This window comes from Sciurus carolinensis, chromosome 2 (assembly GCF_902686445.1).
Source record: "Sciurus carolinensis chromosome 2, mSciCar1.2, whole genome shotgun sequence".
Classification (NCBI taxonomy): Eukaryota; Metazoa; Chordata; class Mammalia; order Rodentia; family Sciuridae; genus Sciurus; species Sciurus carolinensis.
In genome coordinates this window covers 194,406,923-194,429,899 of record NC_062214.1, presented here as the reverse complement: position 1 = coordinate 194,429,899, position 22,977 = coordinate 194,406,923, and the positions used below count along the sequence as shown (strand labels likewise).

The window sequence follows — 22,977 nt, the reverse complement described above, 5'->3', positions numbered from 1 at the left end:
GGAGAGAAGGGTTGCTGAGGAGCCTCAGGATTTACATGCTGCTCTGAGAATATTTGCTTCAGACTTTAAAAAAATGAATAAAATAAATGGGAAAAATTATTAGCTTGGCCAGTGGAAGAAACTAAATAACTTGCTTGTGCTGGAAACTGGAGATAAACCCCACTCACAGGTTGTCTTGGAAAACTTGCATTTGATCTATTTGGAGTTGTTATTTTCCCTCCAAATTAAGATTAGTTAAATCCATGTGCGTTGTGGCATGGATTATCTCTTTTTATTATTGAATCATGACAGCTAATTATTAGTTCTGTCTGCACCGAGGAGCAGTGCACTGTCTGTTGAGGGACATGGCCCTGGGCGCAGGCTGGGGGCTGGTGCTGGTGCTCAGGCTGACCACGCCGCTCAGGCAGGCAGGTCGTGGAGACAGGAGGAGGCAGGGCTTCTGCCCCGTACTCCTCGCTGTGCCAGGCGTGTTTCCTGGCTTAGCTCAGTGAATTTCTCCATCTTGAAACAGATTAGCCCTACATTGAATTTGGGCTTTGAGAGGTTAAGGGACTTGCCCAAGGCCACAGAGCAAAGTGGAGTCAGACCAGGGTCTGCCTTGGGCGACCAGGGATGGGAGTCTTTTAGGGAAAGGAGTTCTGCCTGCCTGTTTGGTAGAGCCAGTGGTCCTGGACCCCATCTGGGGATGCCCTTGCAGCCATCGCAGACATGACCTTTGTGGATAGAGCCGTGAGTCCTCGGGCCCCTGGAAACCACGCCCGAGTCCACGGCATCCTGATCTACTTTCCTGTTTGGTGAAGGTTTTGGAGAGGCAGGTGGCAGCAAAGAAAGCAATAAAATATTAATTCGTGCGGGCCCGGCCGGATTTTTTCATACATGCAAATGTGTTTTATTCTCTCCTCGCTGTTGCACGGCACCCCCCATAAATACGAACTGTTTTATTTTGTGGAATTCGGGGTTTGCCAGCGACTCACTTGTGTGACTGCCTTAATCATTCGCCTCCCCAAAGCTGAGCACCTAGCAGGCCAGAAGGTGCTTTCTTATCTGCAGGCTCCACAGAAGGTCTGATTTAGACAATGTGGACATACAATAGGTCCCTGCTGGTTTTTAACTATTTTTAATAATAAAGAACCACTGGAGGGATCCAAAGGGAGGTTCTGGCCTCCTGGTCTGAGCTGGGAGCATCTTGCAGTCACTCTCCCATCCTTCCCGAGCCTGGGGGCTTGAGGCAGGCCATCCCCATGGGGCGGAGTTCCCGGGTCTTCACCTGTAAGCGGCAGGCAATGCCTATCCTGCTGGCCTCCCACGAGGTGGGGCCAGGGGTCAGAGGCTACCCACAAACCACAAGGCAGAGCAGAGGACAGCAGCAGGGACATCACTGATTTTAGCACTGAGTTGTAGTGGGCAAAAATTTTTTTTTGGATTTCAATAAAAAAGGACAAAAATACAGGTCAGCCAGAAGGGTGGTGTTTTTCCCTTTTTGAGACCTGACTTGCCAGTTCACACAGGTGGGTCCACACTCCCAGCAGCGGGTCAGGAGAGAGGAAGGCGGGTGAGAGAAGAGAGTGAGCGAGAAAGAGAGCTGGCTCCCGAGGGGAGAGCTTAACCAACATTCAGCCTCAGTTATTATTATTGTTAGGGTTTTTTATTTGACAATAAATAGTTAGCAGTTGACTTAAATTTTTTATTAGGCACTTGACAGTTTGTTTTTGCTAATGTTCACGCCTGACCAGCGCATGGCTACCAGCTTTAGAATCTGTTGGGAGTGGGCTTTCTGTTGGTGATCTGTAAAAACAGTCAGCCTGGCTGTCACCTTTGTGCCCTTGCGGTCACCTTTTCACTGGGGAAACAAAGAGATGCAGTTTTTCATACTCAGATTTTTGGAGCTTAGTGTGTGCCCGTCAAAGCTCTTTGCAAAGAACAACTGATTTAATCCTCCCTACAACCTCATGAGGTAGGTGCTAATATGAACCCCGCTTCACTGAAGAGGAAACCAAAGCCCAGAGATGTTAAGTTATTTTGCTCAAGGTCACACAGTGGTGAGTTAGGGCCCAGGGTGTCAACTCCAGCAGTGGGCTCTTCTCCGTAGCCACCTGAGGCTGCCCACAGTCACATTTCATCCTGCGTTCCCATCTGCCCTACGAAGGTGGTGAATCAGAAGTTGCTTTCATTTTGTAAAGGAGGCAACTGAGTTCAAGGGTGGCCAAGTGCCGTCATGGCCAACCCGAGAGTTGCTGGCTCCATGGTGCCCAGAACCAGGCTCCTGGCTTCCCAGGGAGACACTGGGTCTTTGCTGGGCCATCATCATCTCCCAGCAGCCCAGGCCCCCAGGGATCCTGCGGTCTTCTAACGTGACTAGTGCAGGTCCCTTTTGCTCTGAGCTGGGCGAGGAGGGATGATGTTCAGTCTTCTAAGGATGGATCTTCATCACGGGCCATGGGGCCCAGAGGGGGTGAGAGAACAGGACAGTGGCACCCTGTCTGTGGACTCTGTGTGGACTGCTGACTGTGCATCTTGTGAGGAGCTGCCCCTCACTAGCTTGGGTAGCAACAGGCAGGTGGTCTGTTGCATTATGGGGAGGGGTAGGCATGGTGGACTCTGGCCTGAGGCCTTATCCTGTGACTGACATGCCATGTGGCCTTGGGTGGGCCCTTTCCCCATCTGGGCCTGAGCTCCTGAGCTGAAATGTGCGAAGGACCCACCAGGGGCTTCCAACAGCTACCAGAGCCAGGCTGGGGGGCGGGGGTGGGAGACCACAATTTCCCACCTAAATCCCCTCCCATCCAGCAGCCCCGACTTAACTTGGTTTTCACATGTGGGGTGCAGGAAATAAGTTTTCTCTGAAGATTATGGCTGGCAGTGAAAACTATTTGAAGAAAGATTCAGCAGGGTCCTTCTGCCCCATGTGGCTGATCACCTGGGAGGATTCTGTACTCTCAGGAGGTTGGGTTTAGCTCCAGGCCCCTCCAGGGCCCAGGCCTGTCTCTAATGCTGTAGCTGTGTGGTTTGGTTTTGTTTTAGTTTTGGGGAAAAGGGTCCCCTGAATTGTATAAACCTCAGGCTCCACAAAACCTGGACCTACCCTGACCAGACGCTGCTAGGCCTGGCTGGTGACCTGTGGGAGGGCAGGGAGTAGGAACTCCAGAGGCAGGCTGAGCTGGGGCAGTGGACGGACCCCAGAGGCCAGGCTGCAGAAGGCAGACTGCTGGAGGCTTCTTTTATTTTCAAGTGGGTTTCCTTAGAGCCCTGCTGCTGCTCTGCTGGTCTGGTCTGGTCTGGAGGTCCCTGGGTGCTCAGAAAGGAGGAGTCCCTGCTGAGGGTGGAAGGATGTGCAGAGGGGCTGGGAAAGAGGGTGGTGGGACCAGGTGGGGAGCCACAGATCTGGGAAAGCTTTTGCCTGTGACTACATGGACGACATGGAAACTGGGTTCTAGGCACTCTTGGGTGGAAAGATAGCACTCCTGGTGTAGAGAGATGGCAGCTCTTGAGAGGCACCATCTCAGGACAGCCCTCTCCTCCATGCAAAGGGTGTTTGATCAGGGCTCTTGCCCCGGGGGGAACAGGCAGCTTCCATGGATTCTAGACCATCAGCCTTTCTCATTGGGAACACAGCCTTGAGGGTGCAGGCATTCAGGTGTGTGGGTCAGCACCCACTCAAGATGACCCCAAAGGTACAGAGTCCTGCAAGCTGGTAGCCGCAGGGCCTGGATTGTGCCCCAAGTGATGGAGCACAAATGGACAACAGTCCAATCCCACACAGCAGCCAGAGAATGCAACCCCCTGCTGACTTCAGAAGCCAAAGTCATGAGAGAGGACGCCTTCCGGAGAGTGCAGCCTCCCGGGGGGTCAGGGGTCCTCTGGGGCAGGGGCCAGGGACTGCCTGTCTCGGACTCAGTGTGACACCAAGGGTCTGGATTCTTCTCCCTGAAGGAGGAAGTAGAACAAGCCTTCAATGGCCCCTACCCACCCCCAGCAACCTAAAAACGTTGGGGTGGTAGACCCTCATAACTCAAGTTCTCCCTGGGCGTCTGGGCGGGTTCTTCCCCTCCACCACGAGTTCAAAGCTAGCCAATTAAGAAACCTAAACAGTGCGGTCTTCGCCCTGCATCATTGGCTTGTAAAACTTTCCCTGCAAACGAGGCGACTTTATTCGCTGGGAAAAAGAAGGATGTAATTTTCCTGACCTGGCCTTTGCTTTGGGGAGACAAGGAACGAGAGAGAAGTCATTTCCATAAACAGACAAGTCTTGAGGTCGCAAAAGAAGCCCACACTCCGGTGTCGGGGCATGCGGACCGCAGCGAAGCGGTCTGGAACGCAGAAAGCGGCGTGTGGAGGGGAGGCGGGACGAGACTGCGGAGCGCTCGGCGGCTGGGGTGCTTGTGGGGGAGTGGTGGCGGTGGCGGGGAGGTCATCAAAATTCTCCCAACCCTGCGACCGAATCTTTGCTCCCGCTCCCATGAAACCAGGCGCCACCAATGTAATTTCCCATGTCCCCCGACGATCGCAACTTGCAAGACTTGTCGCCCCCGCCTCCAGCGCCCCCTTCTCTCTCCTGGACCCTTGCGCTCCCACAACAATACCCACAGCCGCCACCCGCGAGAGGGGCCGGGGCAGGTCCTGCCTTCCCGGCGTGGGACGTTAGCCCCGCCCTTCCAGAGGCTGCGAGGTTGGGGTCCATTAGCACCCCTTTATCGTCCAGCCTGAGCACACAATGGTCTTCCGGCCGGCGGGTGGCTGAGCCCTGGCGGGAGCGCCGGACTGGCCCGCACCTCCCGGACCGCGCCGTGCGGACACTTGGGCAACTTCGAGATTGTGCTAGGGGCGTTCTCTGCGGTGGTGTTGCTCCTCCGACTGGCCCGCGTTTCACCGGGGAACTCCCGTGCCTTGGGGCGCGCCTGGTCCCCTCCCGGCCCCTGGCCTCTCTAGCCTGCGCCCAGGGCGCGCGGCTGTACGCCCATAGGCCACCTCCTTCCCGCTCTCCCCGCCTGGGTCCCGCCGCGCACGTTGATTGTGCCTTCCCGGGCGGGAGGGCTGGGGGGCTCCAGACCCATGCATAATTCGGGGGCTTAATGGGCCAGCTGCCCAAGCGGGGCGGCGAGGGGCGGGCGGAGGCGCAGCGAACCCTGCCAGCGTCTGGCCTTGCCGGGAAGGCGCGCTCCTTTCTTCCTCCTCTGACAGCTCCCCTCCCCCTCTCGGCCCGGGTCCGAGGAAGGCGTGTGGTGGGCGAGTCGAAGGGCTAACCCTGGGGAGGGGGCACCCTTCGTGCTTCTGTACAACTTTTGTTTTGGGGGCTGGGGCGTGCAGTGATCCCAGCCGCCTCGGGACCCGCTCCCGCTGGAACCGGAATACAGGTTTCCTCGCGGCGCTCTGCAGACCTGGAGTCTGCTTTCCGTGCCCCTTTCCCCCGGCGGCCCCCGCCCAGCCGCAGCCCGGCGAGCACGCCCCTGGCCCGGGGCCAGCCCCCTTCTTGGGCTGCCGGAGGAGATGGATGGAGGCGGAGACCCAAGGTCAAGGGCGGGGAGCCCGCCGGCCCAGGGCCCCTTTGTGCGCGCGGGCCGCCCCTCCTCCACCAGTCGCTCCCTGCTTGCCCCCCGGGCGCGCGCCCAGGAGGGTGACCTTGCCCGGCGTGGCGAATTGCTTTTCTGGACCCCTGGAAACTGCCATTGGCTCCCTCCCCGAAACCACCGGGCGCGAGGGGCGGGCCTCCTCTCCTCGGTGGCATTTGTCCCGGATCCCGGGGGCGTCCCGGGACCCCCTCTCTGCCCGCCGCCATCTCCCGGAAGGGTCGCGCGGCCTTCAGCCGGCGGGGTCCAGATGCAGGTGAGGCCCAGAAGGAAGGAGCCTCAGAGTTTCCTAGTGCGGGTTGTGATCATGCGGGGGAAACCGGCCTTCTCAAAGTGGTTTTCTTTGGAACCTCTCCCCTCCCCCCGCATTGGAAAATAGAGCCTTTTTTTTTTTTTTTTTTTTAAAGAGGGAAATCCTGAGGCTGCGACTTAAAAACACAGAGGGACAGAAGTGTTTTCCCGCTTGTGTGGGAATGGAACCCCCCACTGGAATGGGACACAAAGCCTCCTGGAATTACAGGGAATTAATGTTAGTCCTTCTCTGCCCTGACTCTCTTATCACTACCCCCCCAAGGAAAAAAAAAAAAAAAAGAATCTGGATGGAAATGGTCACCTTGCCGGGAGCCTGCCTTTATTTTTTCTTCTTAAAAATTGGCCTCTGATGGTTGGAAGCACCTACAGGCCCTTAAAGATCAGCAACAGCAACGGTTGGATCTCTGGTGGACCTCTAAAGGAAAAACTCAAGAAAATGCTCATTTTCCCAAAGCTATTATTCCAGGAAAAAAAAAAAAAAATGTATGCTGTTTGCCTATGGAAGATGAAAAGTTTGCCTTCCCTGTGACAGCTTTTCCAGCCCAGGATTGGATCCACATCTCTATTCTCCATTATTCAGAAATAAGTCTGAACCAGACAGAACACATCCGCTATAACAGGCAAGGAAGTTTTAAGAATAGGTCTATACATAAATATTTAGGATTTGGGTCATGAACAGTGTATATTGCACCCTCTGTGCTCTCCAGGTACTGGGTAAATAGTGTCTTCCTGGCATTTTGAGTATTTAGAAAAAATCCCCAATTTAGCTAATCCAAACTTTGAGCAGCAGGCTCCTCTGGTGGAGGAGTCAGAGGTATTTGTCAATTTATTTGTTGAAAGGCCTGAGGAGAAGGAACCAATTCAACACTTGGCAACCCAAAGCTGCTGCCAGTCCTGGACAGGAAGGTTTTCATATCTGCCTGAACTTGCTCGTTGATTTCTCAGACGTCCATTTATAACAGTTCCAACAAGATAGAATCTGCCTTTGAATATCTGTAAATACGGGTAAAGATCACAATCCAGCACTCATAATGGGCCAAGACGAAAAGGCAGATTCTCGTGTTTGATTAATATTTATGTTACCGGATTCCTTTACAGAAGGAAAGATGAAACACTAATTGTGTGTGTGTTTGAGGGGGCCTCATCCTAGGTCTCTGCAGTTCATTTGGAGAGATGCACATTTCTGGATTTTTGGAGACCAGGTGTGTGTGTGTGTGTGGGTAATTGTTCATGTTTTGCTTGAAAGACAGGTATCCTGTTGGTCGACTTAATGGCTATTACCTGGGGAGGAGGCCAATTTATCATCTGTTTTCCTTATTTCGACGACCCAACAGTGACAAAAATCAGGCATGATCTCTCATTTTAGGTTTGGGTTAAGACTTTGGCAGTGACCGAAGGTTCTCATTCAGAGTTCAGGGTGCTCGCCTTCCGTGGGGGGTGCACATTTTGCTTCGCGTGGCTCAGCCCTAGCCTGGGTCTGCAGGCACAGGTGGGTTTGCCTGGTGTTGTTCAGCAGCAGTGTGTGGCAGAGGGCTTTGCTTGGCAATGGGGGATTTTGTCAACTGGATCCAGCTGAAATTGCACTGGTGGAACTGGGAGCTGCAGTGCTGGGAGGAGCCCCCCTTGCCGCAGGGCTTCTCGTGGTGGCACCTGAGTCCCGGTTAGGCGTCTGATAAATGTTTGCTGTGGCTGGACCCATCCTAAGGTGAAAGCACCAGAGTGGAGACCGGCGGGTAGCCTTGCACAGCCCCACAGGTGTTTACTTCCCAAACAGCCCAGGGCGAACCAGTTCCTGTGTTAGTGTCTTCGTCCATAAAATGGGGACGAGCAAGTTGTTTGCTTTCCTGTCACCGTCCAGATATGAACACAAACCGGTCTGTGGAGTTAAGCAGTTGCTGATTTCGAAGACATCATAAAAGTAGAGACTGTTATTGTTCAGTCTGTGGGGGCGGGGTGACTAATTTGCAGAGGGGAAAGGAGTCACATAGCTGCTTGTATAGGGTGTCATTTTTAATGCAAGGAAGAAGCTTTAGGGGCTGGGGAGGAGGACCAGGGAGGAGGACTTAGATTTTCAATTTAGTAACCTAATACCAATGGGAAACACTCCTTCCCGTCCCCCTTCATTTTAGAGAACCTCCCCACTTTCTCTCCCCAGCTCCCTATTCCCCCTGAGGACTGTCATGTGATTCAGACTCCTAATCTGTTGCTGTTGTCCTTGACCAGGATACCCCCCACCAGTAGATGTTTTTCCCAATATTTGGGTTTTGGCCCTGGAAGCAAGATAGCAGCACAGGGGCAATAGAGACTTGGGTGGGGAGAAGTGCATACAGCAGGCAGCCTTTAAGTGCACAGTCATGCTAGGTGCAGGTGAGGAAGGAATGTCATGCAAACTGGGGAGGAAATTCTTGTTTTCTTTTTGCTGCCGCCTCTCCGAGCTAACAGAAATTGGCATTTATATCCACGGAGTACACAGCTGGTTCCATGAAGTGGTACCTTCACTAGGGAAATGGAGGCCTCCAGTGGCCTATGGGGGCTTCATTTTACTTTTTGTAGTTTTCCTTTCGAAGAGGCTTAGTTTCTTTTCCCAGCAATCCTGGGTGACCTGAATTAGATTTTTAACAAGGGTAACCTCTGGCAAGGCCCCAAACCTCTGGGTTAGTCTTGCTCTTTAGGAATACAGATGCTGTCTTTACACATTTGGCCTGTTCACCCCAGCAGGGTCCAGACCTTGGGCTTGGGTTTCGGGGTGGGGGTGGGAGAGCGTGAACTCTCCCTTCCCCATGGGGTCCTGGATGGAGCCCTTGTTTGGGCATCTGAGCCCAAGTGGGGTGGGTGGGGGCAGCCCCCACCCCGAATCTGTTGTTGCAGGCTTGTGGCCAGGACGTGTCTGGTGCTTCTTAATTGAATACAGATTTGAGTAAATTCCACGTGGGCATGCAAGGGTGGCCGAGGGAGGCAGTGATGTTCCCGTCTCCCTGTGGCTGGACTGGGAAGCTCATAACCCCCTAATCCCAGGAGCCTCCCCGGCCTCCATCTGGCCCACACGATGTGCAGAAAGGTAGGGAGGCTGGCGAGGAGATCCGGACGCCTGGTGATGTTGTTTGTGTGAACGGGTTCTTCCAGCTTTTGTTAGTGGCAGCTCGTTAATTAACCAGCAGAATCCTACCGCCTGCCTTCCTTTGACACTTGCATATATTTCGGGGTAGAAGATTCTTGGTCTCCCAAAACTCTGATTTGAACCTTTCAGGAAGTCTCCCCACAGCGCTGCCGCCTCTTTGCTCCCGCTTGTCCTCCCTACTCCCCCCATCCTGTCCTCTCCCACCCATCCTTCCCTTAAACCCAAGTGGGCTTGTAGCTGAGTGGGGGACAGGCACGTTAAACACAGCTAAATAAATCATGTTTACGCTTGGCGTTCTCGGTAGTGAAAAATCTGTTGGCCGTTTCTACTTCCTTATTTCTCAGCATTTGCTTCCTACCTGTTTTTGAGCACATGCCCAGAAATAGTAGTTTTGTCAAATGAGGGGATAATGCCAGCCAGCCTTTCTTGCTGCCAAGGAAGCTGCTGGATTTTGCAAAACAGAGTGACGTTTTTTTAGTGACACTGATTTTTTTTTTCTCCAAAGAAATTAGGATGTAGAATAAGGGTATTAAAAAGCCCTTAGGGGAGGGGGAAGAAAGCTACCTAGTCACCCCTGCCGCTCAGGGGCTTGTAGAGAGCAGGGTGAGAGAAGAAAGGTCTCGGTTCTGTGTGTACTTGGCCGCTGGAGGCGGAGAGGCTGCTCTGGGCCTGGAGAGCTGAGTCAGGTTTCCTTCATTTCAGCCCCAGGACTTCATTTTCTGTGCCATTTTGGTGATGTTATGCAAGGATTCTTTTTTTTTTCCTGTTTGGTTTTGTGTCTGCCTAGTTTCTGAGGGGGTTCTGAGCAGGACTCGCTGCGTTCTTCCTCTGAGGTTGCAGTTGAGAATCTCGCCCTGATCTGGGATGGGAGCTTGTGGGGATCCTGGCTGCTCTGTCACTGTTTGTGCATAAGATCAGCGACGGTGACCCCCCTTCCTCTGAGCTCCTTCCACGACATTTACGGGGGGGAACATTGAGAAGTCGTTTTCATGGTGGGATGCTGTTGGCCGGCCAGAGGACTTCCTGGGTAATTACAGCCAAATATAGACTTGCAGATTTAAAAAAAAAAAATTAAAAAGAATTTCAAAAACAAGTAAATGCCAAGTAAACACTGGGACTCCTGGAGGGAGGTGAGCTGTGCAGGCTTCTGTCTGAGGTCCAGCTCCTCAGCTTGGTTTCAAAGACAGCCAAGGAAAAAAAATACAACAAAATCAAAGTCAGCGGGCCATGATTTCCCCCAATTTCTAAGGGGAATACTCTGCAATAGAAATGATATTTCCATTGAGGACGGCGCTGCCGGTTTCTTTAATTACATTAAATAGCGGTATAAACCTCAGCAGAACGTAAACCCCTGTTACAGCCGCGTGGCGAGCCGGGCTAGATTGAATCGTAAGGAGCAATGTTACCAGTGTTAATGTGCTAACAATCTTTATTAAATTAATCCCGCGAAGTGTTAATTTTTACAAATTTTGTTGTGCACACACTGCACGTCACCTCTGGTGTGTTAGAAGATGAAAATGGATTTCACGTCAAAAAATAAGTAAGAAGGGGCGGCTGTCAGGCTGCGCCCTGAGAAAGAAATTCGTGATTTTTTGCCGTCAAATGCTACCGTGCTGAAAAGAAGGCTCATAATATGTATATTAAATGCCATCTACATACAGAAAACTCAGTTAAAGGAACTACTTGGTTGAAAGTAATTACAGGCCTGTACAATTTTTTAGTCAGTGACATTTCAGACTTGGCTTAGAAACAGAAAGAGGCCATAGAAAGATTTTGTTCTTACGTGATGCAGAGCGTCGGGCCTCAGTATTCTACGTGTCCATTAGGAAAAGGTAAAAAGAAATGAAATGGGGGGGAAAAAAGGCTCAATCATTAACAAAATTCCGGGGAGAGCTAGATTATTTTTATTACAATAGTGGAGATCAATTGCTTCTGACTGGTAAATGCAAGTAAAGACAAAATGTGCATTTAGACTAGCAGCATCCTTATGTTTACAATTTCAGTTCCATTTTTTTCTTTCTTTCTTCCAACTTTCTATTAACCAAGTTCATTTCTATTCTATCTAAAACAAGAAACCCCGCTGGCCCCATGGTTGCCAAGCCCCTTCCTGCTCAGGTAGGATTTTATGCATTCCTAAAGCCCACGACTGCATCTGCACCTGCGCCCTCAGTCCTCTGTCCTGGCTGCCCAGGTCACTCAGCAGCGTCCTTGTTGGGCACTCTGTTTCCTTTATGTTATTTTTATTGGCTGTACTGCGATATTTTCATTCTTAATTCCCCGGGATTCTCGCAGTCCCGACTTCCTTCCCCCTTCTATTTATTCTCTTGCCTTCTTCGTGGTGGTACTTGAGCAAAAGCCAGTGTCAGAGTTTGTGGGACCTTGGAACCACAATGACTTCCGGAGCACACTGTTTTAAGACCTGTTTTATGAAGGACCAGATTTTGAGCAGAGCCGGGCTCGTGTTTCCAGGTTATTCCCATCAGGCACAGTGGCTACTGGCGGGAAAGCGAAAGGTGTCCTTAGATGAAAACTCATTGTTGGCATGGAATCTGAAGATTCATTTCCTGGTTTATTTCCCTCGTGTGACATGTGACTTCTGTCTTCACTGTGGATTTTTCCTCCAGCTCTAAATAAGGGAAACGTGGGGACACATCTGAGAGATGCCTGGCAAGCTTGTCTGGAGTCTGGTCTCTAAGCTCCATTTGAGAAAGGGGTATGGGGTTCTGATCTCAAGTCCCAAATCCTTCATGCTTAGAATGTAGCCAGCGTTTACTCGTTTACGTTCAGTTTGTAGATTGTGCTCTTCGCCCAGGCATGCTTCTTGCAAATACATGTGGCACACCGGTGGTTGCTCCGGACACAGCTGGAGGTAAAATTCATGAAGGCTCTCGGATGAGTTTTATCTGAGGGCAGGAGCTGTTAAATAAAGGTTGAATGAAGCAGCCGCCCAGCTTCTGACCAGAAGGCCTAAATCAGGGGAAGAAGGGGAAATTCCTCTGCTAGGTACTGGGTAGATTCAGAGAATCTATCCACCCCAGTTTTGTCTTTGGCCCCTCCAGACTGACTTCAGGCGATGCATGCAGATATTTCCACATGTCCATGTTGCTGATGTAGATGTGTTTGTGTGTGTGTGCATGTGTATGTGTAATCTCTCTGTATATTATAGCTGTGCATGCGCACATTTTTTAACTCCTCAAACACATGGCCTCACCTTATGTTGTCCCCAGGCTTACCACTTCCAGGATCACAGGCCCTGGATTGGTGGACCCTGCCTGCCAGGGTCACCCCAGAGCAGTCCTGTTCTTTCTTCTGTGTGCTTCCCGAAGAAGTAATGCACAGGCCTCAGCATGGCTATAGTTTATTTGCATTCCAGCGGTTCAGAGAGCTGCAGGGTGTTCCCCAGGAGAGAATCCAAGCTGCAAGATTCCTCCCTGCAGGTTCCTGTTTGGGGGTTGGAAGGTGAGCCCCAAATAGCTGGTCACTTCCTCTGCCTTACCCTGAGTGGTTCTGCATAGATGATGCGGGAGCACCCGTCCTCCCCAGCAACACCTGGAATTTCCTCTGCTCTGTCCCTTGGGGGGGGGGCTTTTGGAAGGGCCATGGCCATACGACCTCACCATTTCTTGGCTTAGGGTGCAGAAAGGGGATCTGCTGCCTCAGAGGATTTCAGCAGCTTGCATCTTGAGGAAATTGGGGTTGGCAGTCATTGAAGCAGGTGCTTCTGGACCCGGGAAAGGGGCGTGGCTGCTCGCCTGCTTCTAATTGCAAGATGCAGCTGCCCAGGCGGACGGCTCCCTTTCCAAACCCCGGAGGAAGGAGGAAAACAGGTTTTGGTATTGTTCTGAGGGGCATGATCTGTCTTTGCCTCTCCTGTCTCCTTTCTGGGATGCACTAACTGGGCAGCATGTTGGGAAGTGAAAATAGTTTAAGTGGTGATTCACTGCGACAGATTTCAGCAGTGCTGGAGGAGGGAGGAGCTCAGAGGAGGCCACCTGGCTTCCTGTCCAAGAGACCTGCTTCTTGCCGCTCTTGGGTGGCCAGATCTTCTCATGGCAGGTGCCAGAAGACATCCAGGTGTCCGCCCAGGGCTGCCGGTGTGGCGGTGTCTCAGGTGGTCATTTGGGAAGTGGAGGGAGAGGTGGCCTCAAGCCCAGAGTTGAGCAGTTGTATGCTCCTGGAGGCCACGACCTGCTGCCCAGCACTGGCAGTGGCCCTCTGCGAGTCCCGCTGGGCTGACTGTTGGTGAAGTTCGTGGGGCTCTTTCACTTGCATCCAAGTTCCCACCCTTTCCAGCCACCTATAAGGTTTCTGTCCTTCAGTCTGTAGAGGCTGAACATGGGTTTGAACTGTGTTTTTATGTCTTCCATGTGATGACCCTGAAGGACCTCTGTAAACACAGCTGTGCAAACTCCTGTGAGGCTTCACTTACTTTTTGTTGTCCTTCCAAAGGACACTTCCACATTCATCCCCACACCAAATCTCTGATAGTGAGGGACTGGAGACCCGGGACAGCCACTTGGCACTCAGACAAAACAGTAGTGTTTGACTTAGAATGAGAATCTGGAGGTGAGAGCTAGGACTTGGGGACCCCTGGCTTCCTGTGTAGGATTTCTAGGTCCCCCACTTGCTGTGGGGCAGTGAACTGGGTGGTGCACACACCCACTTACCCTCTGCTCCTGTCTTGGAGACCTGTCCTGGAGTTGTGGGTGTTCATGGGATTGACTGTTCCTTCTGTGTCTGAGGATGATGATGATGATTATATATATATTAATATGTATATAATATATATAACAATATATTAATATATATATTATATATATTAATTATATATATATAATATATATATATATATATTACCATGAAATGAAACCAAGTTCCAGTCTTTTGCTGATTCCTACATCTTGGGATAATCCTACCTATGGAGCAGAGAAATTTACTTTTTTGAGTGCCCCCACCCCCAGACTTGTGTAGGTCTGAAACTGAGCAACAAAGAAAGTTCCTTAGAATTGTTCTCTATTCGTGCTGTCTGGGCTTCTCCTCCACCCACCACCCCTCTCCCTCCCACCAAAAAAAAAAAAAGAGAGGGAGAGAGACATAAGTGATGGGAAGGTCGGGTCCTGTCGGGTGAGACCCCCGGGCCTGTCTCATTTAAGGTGGCACTCCACTTCTTTCGAATAGGAAATTGCCAAAATGGATGTCATCGGCTGCTAATTAGATGTATTTTAACTGTGGGATCATTTTACCAGCTAATACTGTTATTATGTGCTTCAGTGTGAACCCATGGTGGAGCTGTTACAATATGAGCTCGAGGCCTTAACAGACAGCTAATGGAGGCTGCAGGATCTGTGGAGGCACTTCCCCTTAGTGATGGCTAGGGACATCCTATTTTCGGACCTAAAAATGCCCAGGCCTGGCCTGTGCTGAAGGTCTGAGTCCTTTCAACCCCTCAAGACGAGCCTGGGCTTTCCTGACTCCGACTTTCTTTCTGTGCTTAGAGCAGGGTCTGAGTCTGAGGAGGCCTGGAGATCTCCAGATTGTGGACACCAGTGGTTACACACAGCTCTCTAGACTTCACTACCCACCCTAGTCTCTGGGCCTCTGGACCTGGCTAGGGGTGATGAATGACCACAAGTTATGTCATGGCAGTGCCACTCCAGGCTGAACCCCCAGAACACGGTACCGAAGTAGGCAGACCTGCATCTCGGCATGGGTTACGACTGAGCCGGTTTCACCTCCATCTTCTCTCTCTAGCAAACCGGAAAAAGAATCCTAATTTCCCTTCGAGGTGGGAGGAGGCGGGCTAGCATCGGGATAATGATTCTTAAATATGAGCAGTGTATTTGCCTTCGTGTTATTTCTCCCTCCCCCCTTAATACACAGCATTTTTATCATCTTTAAGACAAAGTAGCTGGCAAAATATTTAAGTGATCAGAAAGAAATGTTTTTATTTGCCTGCGTGTGAACTGGGTTATCTGCCTATCTTGTTCATGAAATTTGGGGCTGCCTTTCCACACAGTATGTTCGCCTCTCAAATCTTTCCCGGTTCCCATTTCCATATTTCTGCGTGCTTGTTCTTTGTTAATCACTTGGCAAGCGCTTATTTGAATATTAAAAATTTCTTTAATCATCAAAGGCAGGAGCACAGTCTCATGAATATTCATATTTTCCCCCCTCCTCAGACTGGATTCTAGTTCATTACCCTGCAGTAAAAGCCAAACAGCCATCAATCGCCCTCATTACAGGCTCTGGCGTTTTGATTGGCTGCCTGCTGCCCAGAGCTTTTTTTTTTTTTTTTTTTTTTTTTTTAAATTTCTCCTTCTATGAGCTGTCTTGTACCTGCCAACAACCACACCAAAAAAAAAAAAAAAAAAAAAAAAAAAAAAAAAAAAATCAACAATGCAAGAATAAATTTCTCTGGTTGAAAAACAACTTTGCAAACTTGTCAAACAGTCCTGTGGCTTGCTGCCGCCTTAGCGGCCACCAGCGCCTCCTCCCTCCCCACGTCCTCCTGCACCACCCCCCCCCAAAAAAAAAGAAGGAAAAAAGGGGGAGGGAGGAGAGAGAAAATTAAATAAATAAATAAAAAGGGAGAAACTTGAGCCTCAGAGATGAATATTTGTCAAGAGAGTTGACGTAAGTTTCATTTGCATAATGACTTTGTACTTCTGCATTAATAAAATTTGCATATGAAGCCATGTTAATTACTCCTGATCATGCTTTTTGCATTCATGCATAGTAATTTTCTCCGACTTGTGAGAATTAATGTCTTGGCATGGGGGAGGGGGCGCGGGGACTGTCAGGTTCCCTCGCCAGTGTCCCTCGCTCACATGCCTGGCTCCCTGTCTGTCTCCTTCCCTGATCTATGACTCATTTCTGCACTATCAGTAGGAGTTCTCGCCTTAAAAAAATGTTTCCGTCGAAAGGCACCAGTAGGGAGAAAAATAGACCTCTCCCGCGCAGTGTATTCCGGGCCACCTCTCTGGCTGGGGACGCGGCATCTGCAGTCCTGCCATCCGGGAGCGGCCGCCCCGGGACGCGGCGCTGGGCAGGGCTGGCTCCCGGCTCGCCGGGCTGGGGCGTTTCCAGGCGTTTTGTGTCTGCACGCTCGCGGTGGGCGTGTCGCTGCCAGTGCGCATGTGTGAGGCTTGGAGCGGAGCATCTGCAGGGCCCCGGGAGGGAGGTGGGCTGCGGACCCCTCGGAACGCTTCGGGCCGGGAAGGCATTGAAATGAGCTCGCGCCTGGTGCTGGAGCTTCTGAAGCATTTTAGGGAGACTCTTTGGGAGTACCTCTTTGTACAAGGTGCAGAGAGCGGAGCGGCAGTTTCTGGCCCTCCTACCAGGGTGCCTGGGCACCTTCTGCAGCCTTCCCCAGCCTCAGTTTCTTCTTTTGTGAGAGTGGGATCCGCTACCCCATAAGAAGGCTCTGGGCTAGCTTGAGATAACTTAGGTATTAATCCTTTATTTGTTTTTCCCTAATGCAAGTGAACTTCCACGGTAAAATTCAAGCCAACCACAATTTTTATTTATAAGCCACATAAAACTGAGATGGTGGCATGGCATCTCTTGGTGCGTGGGGGTCTGTTCGATTCCAAAGGGGAACCCGTAGACTGCAAAAGAAAGCATTTTACATTTTTATTTACTCTCGTAATGCTGGGGATGGACTCCAGGGCTTCCAGTTTGCTGGGCAGGCCCTCTACCACTGAGCCACACCTCCAGCCCTGAAAGCTTTCTTTTCAAAAGAGTGACTTGCAGGTCTTTCAGGGCTCCCTCCACCGGGCAGCACCAGTGCTGTGAGAAGCACCCTTAGGAGTGGGGAAAGTTCCAAAATGGAAAATAATGGAAGGAGTCTGAACATTTAGTGGTCACTAAGGATGGTGATCAGGTTTACCAGATGTCTAACTCTGACTGGTGTTGTCCTGACCTTTTCAAAGCAAGGAAGCTGAGGCTCTGAGAAAGTGACCACCTTAGGTCACATGGCCAGGAAATGGCAGAGGAAGAATTTGAACCCAGGCTGCCTCTGGGCTCCCTGGCTTCCCCTGTGTCTGCCTGGATGCTCAGACTGCCATCAGGTCTCAGGTACTCTTTACCCACACCCTAGATTTTCTGGCTGCACTTTTAAAGGCAAACACCCCTCCCTGTGGAAAGGTGGGCCTGCGAGGTGGCCTGGGACAGGTACTGAGACCTAGAGACAATGTCTCACCTTTGATTGTTTTTAAGATTCATTAAGTGTAGAATTTACCATTTTGTACTGGCAGTGGTTTTGATCATATTTACAGTGCTGTGCAGCCGTTACCACTGTCTGATTCCAGATAATCTAATTTATACTCCTACACAGAAACCCTGCACCCATTAGCCCCTAGCCCCTGGCAACCAGGACTTTGTGTCTCCATTTGCCTGTTCTGGATGTTTCCTACCCATGGAATCATGTGATGGATGATTTTTCGTCACTTGACTTCTGTAGCCGCAGAAGGGGCTTCTTGAATCCCACCTGTGGGCAGAGCTGCTGTGTAAGCTGCCCCCAGGGACGTCCTCCTGCGGGCAGAGGGTGCCCTAAGAGTCCCAGAGGCCCTTGCCCTGCAGCCCCTTGCTTTGCCTCTGTCGTGCCACCCCTAAAGCAGGGGACTTCAGCATGGTCAGCATTCCTACTGAGGCCCTGAGGGTGCAGAGCTCTGTGTGTCATGGCCTGTGGCCTGCCCTGATGAGACTCTGGTCTAGCCCACTGTCGCCCTTTCTTTCCTGCTCCTCGGCCCTTCTGCCCATCAGAGGGACGGCCGACTCCAGGCTGTGAGGTGCTGCTCACACGGTAAATACTGCTGGCTATGTGGCCATCTTGCTCAGACCCCAGGAGCCAGAGTCTGGACTTGGCCTTTTCCATCCAGTGAAGGCCAGATTGAGGCCAGGGACTCTCAGGCTTCCCTGCCTCACATAGTCCTTGCTCTCAGGATCCCAGGTACTCTGGTCCCTCTACCCCATCTGCAGCCGAAGGGGGAGGCAGGACATGGCCAGGCTCTGGAAATACAACTGGACTCAGGACCGGAGCTTCCCAAGCCCCAGGCCCCCCTATTCCCACCTTCTGAACAAGGTGGTGAGGGTATACTTAGCACAAAGCCACGGTCAGGGCTACAGAGGGTCCAGAGCCCCCAGTGGTCCGAGGGAGGGTCCATGTAGGGATTCGAGGCCTGTAGTGGATAGGGTCAGAAGTACAATGTTCAGTTCTGGGCTCGGGGTTCAGGCAAGTGCTGTCCAGGGCAGACTTCTGGAAGGAGGCAGGTGACACTGGCCTCACATGCAGACCTTTTTCAGTGCCTACACTAAATCTGGGGCATGGCCTTCCTATCAACCTCTGGGGCTGGAAATGCTCAGGGGTCCTTGGCCATGCCATTCTGGGGCTGTGACCAGCTCTGCAACATCCGGGTGCTTGGGCTAGCCTAGTGCAAAGTCTTCATGGGTCTGAGCAGTGTTGGCACGAGCTTCGTGTGTCCTTTGGCAAAGCATATTCACAGCCCCCAAGATTCAAACTGGGGTTCTTCTCAAATGCCCCGATGACCCTGATGCTGGATTCACATTTTAGGGAAATGGGCATGCAGAGGAAGAGCTCTGGTTTTAGAGCCAGGCAGCAGGGTTTGCTGGGGCCGGCTGCTGGGATCGGTGGATTTCTGGGCCATGGCCTCAGTTTTCTGCTCTGTGCAATGGGTGCCCTAAGTCCATGCCCGCCATGGCATATTAGAAGGCTCAGTCACATGGAGACAGACAGGTTCCTGGCTTGCAGTGGGTTCGCTGAGCCCAGTGGCTCTCCCTGGGATGGGGAATCCACATGGTGGCCGTGGAGTGGGCCGATCCCCCCTTGCAGACCTGTGCTGGGAGGTGAGGTGCTGTGGCCTCTCTGGCGGAGCCGGCAGGGCTCAGCTGCCCGTCATCTCGTTGATGCTTTCTTTTTGTCTCTCTGATGCTTCCCTGCTCAATTATTTACCCAGGGAATTTGGGCTTCTTCACTTGTGGTTTTGGCAAGGGCTTCACACAAATGTTTTGCCCTGGTGGTCTCTTAGCCGTGTAAGATAAACGGCCAAATCAAACGCAGGCCTTGCCGGCAGCCTGGGCGAGCCGTGGGGCTGGGCGGAGGCGAGGCGGGCCCTAGCCTGGCCCTCGTAGTTGCTGTTGCCATCAGACACTGGGGGTGGCAAGTGGGGGGAGCAAGGACTCCCAAGCCAGGGCTGAGACATGAAGAGGCTCTGGTCCCTGCAAGGTCTTCCTGGGGGTGGAGGGAGGAGGGAGTCAAAAAAGCCTCTGAAAGTGACCGGGGCATGGGTGCTGCTTGTGGGGGACTGGAGAGAGGCCCCAGCTGGTCATTAGCCAGGCAGGCCGCTTACCAGCGCCCAGACCCTCGGAGGTGGACTTGAGAAGACCAGACCTGTCCAAAGAGCCCGTTCTGGTGTCAAATGGTGGTGGCTCTGAGCTTCCCAGCTCTTCCAGAGGGATGGCCCAGATTTGGGGGAAGAAATCCCCCATTGGAGCCTGCTCCAGTTTGCTACAGAAGACCTTTGCTGGAAGGGTCTTCCCTGGGAGGGGGCCCTGACAGTCCCTATGTACCCTGCCCTACATAAGGCCCCCAGAAGTGGGGGTCTCAGCCCCTATACCTGGCAGCTGTGGATATGACTCTCTCCAGTGCCCCCTGCCCACTTCCCTGGCCCCCTCCCCTGCCTGTGCCCTGGTCATCCTCCCTGCAGGGCCCGGCACCCCAGGGGCCTCCCGCCCTTGAAGGCTGTCTGTGGCCCTGTGCCCCGGGCCCCTCCCACGCCCCGAGCCCCTTGTGCAGTCCAGGGCCCGACTGACCGTCTTTTCTATTGTTTTTTCTCCAGGGCCGTGCAGGCCTGCCCAGCTGCCAGCGATGGCCCCCATAGCTGCCTCCTCCCACCCTCACACATCCGTGATCACTCCACCTCTGCGCGCCCTGGGCGCTCTCCCGCCCTGCTTCCCGCTGCCCTGCTGCAGCGCACGCCCGGTCTCGGGTGACGGGACTCAGGGTGAGGGTCAGACGGAGGCTCCCTTTGGATGCCAGTGTCAGTTGTCAGGTAACGAGGCCGCCGCGATGGGGGGCGGGCTCCCGGGGATGGCGGGGTGTGCCTGGGCAGAGCAGGGGACCCAAGGTGGGACCCAGGGAGGATGTGCAACCCTCAACCCAAAAGCCATTTTTGGGGGTGCTAGGGGAAGTGGTGAGGATGTCCACAGAGCTGTGAACCCATGCCTGGTCCCCATGGGTCAGGAGGTACCTCCACCCCCCCAACTCCCAGAATGCACTTCCCAGCCTCCAAATTTCATCTCTTTGGGCTGTTTAGCTAAAGCTTAATTGGATAACGCTTAACATCTGAGGTTTCCTTCTGCCCTTGCCTCTGTACCCCTACCCCCCGCCGCCCTGACAAGGCCCGGAGATTCCCGGTCGGCTGTGCGCATCGCTGGAGCCATCCAAAATGCTGAGTTTCTCTTTGGGACAATGTGTTGCCCATTAACTTAGAGGGAAAAAAAAAATGCTGCTCAAAAGGAGCCTTTTTTAAAAAGCTGTGGCCACGGGAGGGAGGGAAACATTTGGGGGGTGGGGCGGGACAGGACCTGGCCCTGGGCGGACCTCAGACCTTCACATCTGTGTTTGTACCCGCTCTCCTGGGAGGCCGTGTGGCAGCCCATTGTGCAGAAGGGCAGGCAGGGGCAGCGTGGCGACACACAGCCTCTGCCTCCCCCGACTCTCTCCCCAGAGAAAACCCAAGCTCCTGTGGCCAGGGGTCCCCAGGAGTTCACGGGCAGAGGGCGCTCACTGCGTCCTCCAGACGGGGCCTGGTGGCTGTTTGAGCCAGGATGCTGACACAGACTCACGTGGCAGTGGCTGTGGCCTGGCTTCCGTGGCAGCTAGAAAGGAGAGGGTGGCGCAGAGCTGGGGCAGATTCAGCTTGTTGCCGCCCTGTCACCAGGCACACTGCAGGCTTTCTCTTGACTCAAGTTGTCGAAGGAAGGCTTGGTATTGAGCAGGTTTTGCTTTTCATTGACACTGCCCCAAAAGACAATCTTTGTTGGAGCCGTAGCTCTGCAAAGTCCATGGCTAGCCTCTGCTCCAAGCCTTCCTGTTGGTGGGGTGGCCTGCAGCCTTCAGTACCACCCCACTATGACAGGTGTTGACGTCATAGGATCTGGCTTCCAAGGGGGCGTTCTGGTTTCTTATTGGGCTTGTGCCTTAAATGCCCAAAGCAAAGATCAAAATCACCCAGGAAGGTGTTGGAACTGCTGGTAAAGAAGCTGGCTCCCTGTCCGGGGCTGCCTGGTCCCCAGTCTGGTTGGGGCTCCTGTTCTGGCTTGGTTGTCTGCTCTGTGAGTCTGTGGAGGACCCTTTGCTGAGCGAGGGTTGTCTGTTCTGCTCTGTCTGGGTGGTTGCCCCGCTCTCGTGGCTTCCTGTAATTAGTGCAGCAGCCCTGCAGCCCCTCGGGGGGCCGCGCTATCAAAGATCAGCCTGAGTGTTTACGACTGGACTCGGTCAAGTTCTGCATGTAGAAACACGATCTCCTCGCCAGAGGCGCACCCGAGTTTGCTTAACCCTCTGTTGACTCTGGCCCTCCTTAGGAGCTGCCAGAGTGAAGGAGAGTTAGCCAGGGGACTGGCACCTCCCTGACGGGGCTGGGTTCTGCTGGCAGTCTTGTGGAGTGCCAGGCAGAGCCATTGCCGTCCTGTTGTGCAAATGGGGGCAGGGGCACAGACCGGGAGGTGTGCGGCTGGGCTGAGGCTGCAGAACTGGGATTTGCCCCTGGGAGGCCTCCTGAGCAGACCACCTCTCTTCCCGTGGAGCCACACTGCCTCTGCCTCTGCGGGTTCGCATGGCCTTGACCCCATAAACCCTGCCACCAGTCTGTCCTCACACTCTGCCTGGCGCCTGATAAGGGCCGAGTGTGTCTTAGGCGTGCGGATGCTGCCTTCCGCCAGGCGTGTGCATGTGTTCAGTCCTCGCAGCAGGCTCAGACTTCATTTTCCTGCTTTATGGAAGAACCTGGGAGATATCGAGGTCTCTTGCTTGCATGCGCTCACTCATTCTTCAACCAAAAGCTGTTTCTTGGGCACCTACTTTGTAGGCACCCTGCAAATGGAGGCAACTCGCCACGTGCTCCTTGCCCGCCTGCAGCTTGCAGTCTGCTGGGGAGAAGAGGCGTGGGATGGAACCCAAAGTAAGGGTGACTGGAAGGTGGGAGACCGGGCAGTGAGGAAGGTGCCCTTATGCAGCACCTGCCTCTTCTGTGGCCTGGGCGAATTCGGGATTTTAGGGCTTCGGAGCTTCCAGGGCTGTGGCCATGCTTGGGGAGGGGAGCAGGCAAGGGTGAGGCCTGTTCCTGGGGTAGGGACTGTAGTGGACAGCCCCTGGACCTTTCCGGGAGCCGCTCCTGAGGAGCCTGCTCTTTCCAACCCTTTTTCCCCATACCCAGTGCTTCTCTTGTTCCTCATTTGATCCTGACCTATTAGCCTGCACCAGAGTGGACCATCATATTTTCCGATCAATTTTCAATATCTGAAAATACCCCATTCCAGTGGGTCTTGTCCCTTTGTAGTTTCTGTCCCTGGCACTGGGCTGTTTGCGTAAGTGTTTTTAGTGCCTGTTTAATGAGTAGCTGGAATGGAGTCGTTAAACTCGCGGCACCCGTTAGGAGGAAGCAGCCCGCTGTGACGGTGGAGCGGGCTGCTGTCCTCACCTTGTTTCATCCCTCTTAGGATCAGGATGCCTTGAACCCATCTCTTCAGATCAATAGGGAAAACCCCTGTGCGGCCGTGTGGCACACAGGTTAATCGTGTGCCGTGACCGCACTCGCGGTTATTTAGAGAAGGGGTGATTCTGTTGGGGAGCAGCTCACACAGGTATGTGTTCACCTGCATCCCAGCATCCCAGAAGCTCCGCCTCCCGGGCCCCCACCCCAGACGTCTTTCTGGTGGTCACAGTGGGGAGCAGGGACTCAGGGC

At 53.0% G+C, this 22,977-nt stretch overlaps 1 protein-coding gene across 5 annotated transcripts in view; it reads left to right on the top strand.

Moving 5' to 3' along the window:
- The window catches only part of Bcl11b (BCL11 transcription factor B), a 91,867-nt gene that overhangs the window by 18,605 nt on the left and 50,285 nt on the right, over positions 1-22,977 (top strand). For 2 of the 5 annotated variants that reach the window (XM_047542138.1, XM_047542137.1), the window contains exon 3: positions 19,851-20,063. The exons of the other annotated variants lie outside the window; for them this stretch is intronic. In XM_047542138.1, coding sequence (XP_047398094.1) covers positions 19,851-20,063 — 213 coding nt within the window. The remainder of the gene's footprint in view (positions 1-19,850; positions 20,064-22,977) is intronic. 5 annotated transcript variants of the gene reach the window in all.